Source organism: Pezoporus wallicus, unplaced genomic scaffold, assembly GCF_028554395.1.
Source record: "Pezoporus wallicus isolate ANWC-B61680 ecotype Strahan unplaced genomic scaffold, APGP_CSIRO_Pwel_v1 contig_7068, whole genome shotgun sequence".
Taxonomy (NCBI): domain Eukaryota; kingdom Metazoa; phylum Chordata; class Aves; order Psittaciformes; family Psittacidae; genus Pezoporus; species Pezoporus wallicus.
The window spans coordinates 867,535-874,889 of record NW_026635623.1 but is presented as its reverse complement, the minus strand read 5'-3'; the positions used below and the strand labels follow the sequence as shown (position 1 = coordinate 874,889).

At 54.1% G+C, this 7,355-nt stretch overlaps 1 protein-coding gene across 1 annotated transcript; it reads left to right on the top strand.

Moving 5' to 3' along the window:
- The first annotated feature begins 5,305 nt into the window (after positions 1-5,305).
- On the top strand, positions 5,306-6,588 carry ANKRD9 (ankyrin repeat domain 9). Its single transcript, XM_057397106.1, has one exon. The coding sequence runs from the start codon at positions 5,416-5,418 to the stop codon at positions 6,292-6,294; it is 879 nt and encodes a 292-aa protein (XP_057253089.1). The 5' UTR covers positions 5,306-5,415; the 3' UTR covers positions 6,295-6,588.
- The last annotated feature ends 767 nt before the right edge of the window (positions 6,589-7,355 follow it).

The window sequence follows — 7,355 nt, the reverse complement described above, 5'->3', positions numbered from 1 at the left end:
CCACCCCTGAGGGCTTGTGTGGTAGCTGCCACTGAAGGACCTTATCACCTTGCTGCCTACCTCACTTCTGCCAGACCACTTTTCTCTGTCAAGGAACCAGCGTTCAAAACCAAGTTTCAAAGCCTTAAAAACTGCGTTATCCCACCAGTGGGCACCAACAGCCTCAGCAGATCAGTGACACCAGTTGAGCCATGCATTCAGCCTCCCATCGGCCAGGACTGATGTTTGACTGCAGTGGAACCTCATGTTACATACTTCCTCCAGAGCTGGTGAAGAGATTTCTTTTCCAAAATGAAGTATTCGATAGCTTCGCTTGAGGTTCCCAGGCACCATTTGGGATGCAAATTTTTGGAAGGGTGTCACATTCACTCTGCAGCAGCCAGGACACAAGTGTAACAAGAGAAGACTTGTTCACTTTGCTGTTTCCAAAGCAGATTTTCCTTTCATGCTGTGGGTTAGGATGGAGCTGACTCTATAGCACAGCAGAGAAGCCAAAGCAGCCAGGGTTATGGGCAGCTCAGGCTTAATGTGAAATGATGATTCATATGAAGTCAGGCAAGTAGAGAGTGACTAATACAAAAGAAGACTGGGGAGGAAGAAGATGTGGGTGCTGTGAGTGATGGGCGAGACAGTGCAGAGATGAGAGGTGAGAACAGGGTTCAAGGCCATGACTCCACCCCTGGACAGAGTGATGTTGTCTGATGGTTTCAGATATGGAGCCAGCAGCAATGGCCCAACCAAGACCACTGCTGACTCCCAGCAACACCTTCAGCATTCTTGCTTCTCAAATAAACATATTTTCTCACTTCCCAGGAAAACTTCTGTGACTTTTTCACATAGATATTTGTGCTTCTGAAATGAAAGGGCAGAGTGATTTATAACGGCACTTGCCAATATGCCCCCAAAAAATGGAGATGGGCAAAACAGGCACACAACAGGCATGTATGCAATGAATGTTTCAGACCCACAGGTGAGTATAGGAGCGGGATGCTTTCCTCTCTGCATCTGATGTGCAAAAGACACCCATGGTGAGCTGCATTCACCACAGCGCAGGGAGAACACATGCCCTCCTCAGAGAGGTAAAGAACAGTCCCTGGGCAGCCTTTCTTGTCTGCCTTCCCATCCCTGGTCCTGTAAGCAGCTGGAGGCCCTGCTGTCTGCTTCCCGGCTGGGTGCTCCGGACAGGATAGAAATAAAGGGTGAGCTCCTCAGATGGGGAACCAGCAGCAGTGGAGAAAAGGAAACAGGGTATTCTGGAGAAAATATTTATCTAAGGCTTCCACGAGGTGTCAGCAGCAGCTACTATTCATCACAGCTAAGCAGAGGTGCCTGGGTCTGCCATTCAGCTCTTCACCTGGCGTGACCTCACCAAAGGAGAACCAAGTCCCATATAGACTGCTAGCAGCTCTGCCTTCTTGTGTCCCCGCAGGCTACTGCTGGATGACCAGCCTCTATTCCCTGTCTAACACAGCAGAGCAGAGGGATCCCTATGCAGAGCCAGAACCTCAAGGACCAAACTGATACACTTGCATACTATCCCTGACCTACAGAACTCATGGGCTAAACCAAGGTGGTCAAAGCAACATTACTGCACCCCTTCTGCAAATGGGATGCTGATGGCACCGCAAACTGAAGGTCAATGAAGTACCTGCCGTGGGAGGGGAAGATCCAAGCGTATATTCCAGCTGAGTGCCCTTACTGCAAACCACCAGCACTCATTGCTTCTCTCTGAAGATGTTTAATTTTACCTGACTGGGAGATCAGCTGTTTCTACCTGACTTGCTGACAAAGACCTCAGAGCCAGAGGCTTAAAGCAAAGCGGCAGCTCTGCTGCTTCAGCCCACCGCAGCTCCAGAGTTGTTGTCCAAACTCTGCTGACCTTTGAAAGGAGACAGGTAAATGTTCAGAGTCAAACTCACACACAAAATCCTTGCAAGGACTGGAGTAAAACCTGTATCTTTCAGCCCTTTTCAAAGATGAGGGATGTATTCTTTGCCCAGCTTCCATCTCAGGCTCAAAACCAGCACTAAACATTAACTATGTTCAGTATGCACCCTGATAACTGCCTATTTTCATGGTGCTTTTAATTACACCCACAATCAAGTCCATTAAGTTAGTATGATCCTGCCCTTATTTAATGAAAACCTCAGGAAACAAATGACGTCTGCTAGAAGAAACAGCAGAGCTTTCCCCTCCGTCCCATTTTACGTGGCTGGGTTTCAGTAGGGGGGGGGTTAATTTGTCACTGGCTGGAGAAAGCAAAGGATCAATGCACTCAAGAAACCAAAAGAGCAGTGTCCTGTAGGAGGGTGAAGAAAAGAATAGCTCCGAGACGACACGTCACATTACTCAGACATGGTTGCACAGACGGCACATCTTTGTCATGTGCCAAGGAAGCTATGATAAGCCCTCTCACAGTCGGATCAGTAATAAGATCAGTTACTTAATTCAAAGTGATTAAAAGCAGGCTGGACTGCAAGTAAATGAGGCATGTCCATGGTCTGCACATAAAATACGTATCACAAAATTAAAACCTTTTTGGGTTGTTGTGCTTCACTGCTAGTGCTGGGCATGCTATAAACAATTTTGGGGGCAAATGTAATACTTTTGCTCCAGTGAAAACAGGCTGTCTTGCCTACAGGCAGGCTTCTGCTTCAAATGTATGTGACAAATATATTTTGCAGACAGGAGCCAGCTCTGGGGCAGTGAGGACTCAGCATGCTCTGGCCTGTTTTCAAGCCAATGCTGGGGCCCATAGCACTCTACAGTTGTAGCTGGTCCCCCTACCTCCATTGGAGAGCTTGGCCCAAGAAAAAACATGCTGCTTCCACACCAAAGGCATTAATTTCCTACAGAAAACCCAATTTGGTTTTGCAACTATTCTAACCCCTTGCCTTTGAGCTTTGACACCACTTGGCTTACCCAAGCATGTGCAGAAGATGAGTAGAAAAGGCTGGGCAGCCTGGCTTATCATCACACTGGACATACAAATCGATGCCAATGTCCTGGTGATGGCAGGGAGTGGATTTGGGATTGGTGGTTGGGCAAGGCCATTTCCCAGAGCAGGCAACACTCAGAGATGCAGCAGGTGCCACTACCATCAGTGACAGACAGCAAGGCACAGGCGGGTGAGGCTGCACTGGACACAAAGGAAGAGCTACAGAATTAGCTGGTTTAAAACCATTTATTTTGATCCCAAACTTTGGTACAAATTATCCCATGCTTGCAGTAATAGGATGCAAGTGACAGGTGAGTGCCTGGCAATAGCACGGGGTGGTGGAAATGGTTGCCTTTAATGAGTTTTCATCTGGAATCCGACACGAGTGATGAAAGAGGATTTTCCGTGCCGCAGCTGACACCTGAGACACCAGGAGCTGTGGTGGATCTGTGCAGATACTTGGATGACGAATTGCACTGACAAATGCTGGACTTAATTCTGTCCAGCAGAGCAGCTTAGCAAACATTACCCCAATTTCTCTTCATTCAGATGCGGTCACCAAGTGTTGCGGAATATGACAGCAGTGTGCAGTGTCCTGCCCAGCTCACCCACTTGCCTGCATCCCCTCGCAGGGACCTGGGTTTTGCTGTGAACAACACACAGCAGGGAAGAAGTTACAAAGCAAACGGAGCACAGCTTAAGCATTGTTTCCCTGGCTGAATGGCGGTTCACAAGAGGCATGACAAAGGCAGTGGTTGTTCCTTGCCAGCTTCGTTCTTACTGGGGTCGAGGGAATGGTTGGCGGCATCCTGCAGGCTCCCTCCCTGCCACTCCAAGCAGCATCACAGAGAGGGCTGTAAGGAAGTGGGACACTTCAGCACATGCCTGGTAATATCCATAATGTGCACACATGCACACATCATGCTGGGGCATGTGGAAAGCACTGCCTGTTCCTGGGGTGGTCAGCAGACATTGCGCTCCCATACCAGTGAGGGGAAGGCTGGGGAGCCCCAAGGATGAGGAAACCAGAGCTGTCAGCCATGAACCTGACAGTGACTGGCATTACCCACCTGCGGAGAGCCTAGAGCCTGATCACACCTTCCCGATTGAGAGGGAAATGGTGGCAAGTGGGGGAGACACTGGGGGTCAAACACACAGGGAGAAAGAGAGAAATGCTCTGAACCTGCTGGGGGGGGCAAGGATGTAGCAGATCCCAGGATTTGCTATCAGCAAGGAGGCCTTATGAGAGAGCAGATCCCAGTAACAACAGCACTTGCTTTACCAGTGTGTGGCTGTTACCTCCATGCATTTTAGGGCCAAGAGACTGCAGGTGCCCAGGGGAGGGAGTCCCTGGTGCAGAGCTGCCAGCAGCGCCAGGCTCACCCTGTGCCACCACCACCTCCTCGCTCTTCTGTAGCCAAAATCTGACAGGTAACTGTCAGCAGGAAGGGCTGCAGGCAAATGTCACCATCTGGGAGACAAGCAAGAGACACGAGTTTTGCAGCAATCACCCGTGCACACACATGTGGGAGCCCACGACCCGCACCGGCTCCCGGGCAGCGCCAGCCTCCGGCCAGGGCCACCTGCAGGGGAAGAGCAGAGGGTGAGCTGAGAACTGGCCCGGGCCAGGCTGAGCCCTGCCAGGGCACGCCGGGAGGTGACACCGCCTGCCCAGGACCCTGCGCGCTTGGGCACAGCGCGGCTGCAGCCTCCTACACCCAGGAGCCCCGGTGTCCCAGCGTCCCGCGCACAGCTCTCCCTGTGGTCCGGACACCACGCTCCCAGGAGCCCATGTGCCCGGGTCCCTGCGTGCCCTGCACCCCACAGACGCAGCCCCCCCCACGTCCCCACCGGCCGCCGTGCCGCGGTCCCGCACCCCCGGCCCCGCCCCGGCCCCCGCAGCCAAGTTTCTTGGAACTTCGCCTCCCGTGACGCACGCGCGGGTGCCGGGCCCCGTCCTCTGCGCGCAGCCAATGGGCGCCCGGGGGCGCCGGGGCGGCAGCCAATCGGCGGCGGCTGGACAGTTCCCCGGTCCTGACCGACCTTCACCGCCCGGGCCGGGGGGTGGGGATAAAAGGGCCCCCGCGGCGGCGCGCCCAGCTCGCGCCTCCCTGCGCGCCCCTCCACGGCGGCGGCCACGAGCAGCGAGCACCGCGGGGCCAGCGGGAGGTGAGCGCCGGCAGCGCGGCTTCCCGGGCACGGGGCTTCGGCCGTCCTGCTCACCGCGGGGATACGGGAGTCCCGTGCGCGGCGGTACGGGTGTTCCCCTGCCCCCGGGGGGGGGGGGTGTCCGGTGCCGCCGCGGCTCGGTGTTCCCCCGTGCCGGTGGCGGGAGGGCCGGCGGGGAGGCGGGAGCAGCGCGGGGAGCTCCGGCTGTTCGGGACTGACCGTCCTTCCGCTCCCGCAGGTCCCGGCCCGATGCGGCCTCTGCGCGCCAGGGTGGGAGGCAGCCCCCCGGCGGAGCGCAGCTGCCCGTCATGCCTTGGAGCGTCCGGTGGGTCGGCGGCCGCGGGGCCCAGTCCCAGAAGCAGTGCAAGAAATCCTCCTTCGCCTTCTACCAGGCGGTGAGGGACTTGCTGCCTGTCTGGTTCCTGGAGGACATGCGGACCATGGAGGTCTTCCACTGGGAGGACGGGGGCAAGGTGAGTGTGTACTCGCCCTCGGAGGCCCTGCTCTATGCGCTGGTGCACGATCACCAGCCCTACGCCCGGCACCTCCTGACTAAGTTCCCCGAGAGCGCCCTGGCTGTGCCCAGTCAAAGCTTCAGCTGCTGTCAATCCTCGGCCCCACACCTGGCCATGGCTGTCCGCTACAATCGGGTCCGGGTCCTCTTCCGAATCCTCAAGGCCATCCAGGCCTTCCCGCCAAGCGACCGAGCCAGCCACCTGGACCGCAGGGGCTGCAGCCGTGTGGAGGGTGGTAAGACAGCCTTGCACGTGGCCTGTGAACTGGTGCGACCTGAGTGCCTGCTCCTGCTGCTTGGGCACGGTGCGTCACCCTGCCTGCAGGACAGTGCTGGGAATACCCCCCTCGACACCTTGCTGCAGCAGATCTCCCACGCGCCCGCAGCTAACATGCGTGCCAAGCTCCTCTGCCTCGACTGCCTCTTCTTCTTCGTGCCTCAGGACCTCCAGTTCACAATGAAACAGCAACTGTTGGACAACCGGCAGCAGTGGCAGGACCTCCTGGGGGTGAGCAGGTTCCAGTGCCTGGTGGGCTTAGCTCCCCCATCACTGTTTGTCGGAGCCATGCGTGTCTTGATCAGGACCATTTCACCTGAGCATTTCCCAGAGGCTCTGGACAATCTGCCTCTGCCTCACTTTCTAAAGCCGTTGGACTTGAAACTGGAGAGCTAGAGGGGTGGTATGAGAGCCTCCTGCTCACCTGACAGAAATAGACTGCTGTGCTAAAAATGTATCAGTATACGGAGCTGCTAATGCAGTGGCCAAGTATCTGTTTTAATTAGAACCGTGTTTTTTAAAAGAATTATCTGCCACTTTACAATATATTTTATTTAAAGATCCTTGTGGTGAGGTGAGGTCTGCACTGCGTTTTATAAAAACATTCTATGGCATGTACAAATGAGGGGATGTGGGAGAATATATTTGTAAATACATCTGAATAAACCAGTGGCAGATGTGATCAAAATACGAATTGAGCATCTGAAACCCCTGAAGTGGCATGTGCCTTGGAAAAGCATGCGCGGGGTGGGGGAGTGTCTTTTCGTTAGGATTTCCCTGTTACATAAGCCTCGTGCTCCTGGAACATGATGACTCCTTTTTTACAGCTCTCCTAATACATCTTGGCAGGGATGCAAGCGTTTTTTAAAGGCACAGATGAAAACTTCCTCATCTTGTACACAAGACCAAAGAGAAGCCAGACACTATTAAAACTTCCCTGAACAAGGCTGGCAGGGAGGTGAAGCTGAAAAAGAAGATATTTTAAAATATAACTAACAGTTGGTTTTCTTGTAAGGTTCTCTCTGTTTCCCTGGGAGCACCAACGTGCTTGTTGACAGGTGAAGAAGAGCAGGAGAACACACATTCTTCTGGCCAATCTTCTCTGTGTGATTAGTGCAGGGTGGGGTATAAGGAGGGCCAGCCTCCATGTGCCTGCACTCTGCTGTGCCCAGAGGGATTGATGTAGGTATGTATGGCAATAGCCCAGGACCCTAGACCATCTTTTTGTTCAATGGGTTCTGGCCCCTCTGCTGCCAGTCCTCAGCAGGATTCAAAGGCTTAAGTTCAGCTGAGAGAACTGTGGCAGTATCTGTGTCTGCTCTGGGTACCAGGGGGTTAGCTTAGATATCCAGCCTTCCACCTCTCCCTTCTGAGATGCTCCAAGGTACACAACGTATCTTCACAGCTGCTCCAGCTCAAAAGGTCCTTTGGGAGTAATGTCCTGCCTCCAACACTTG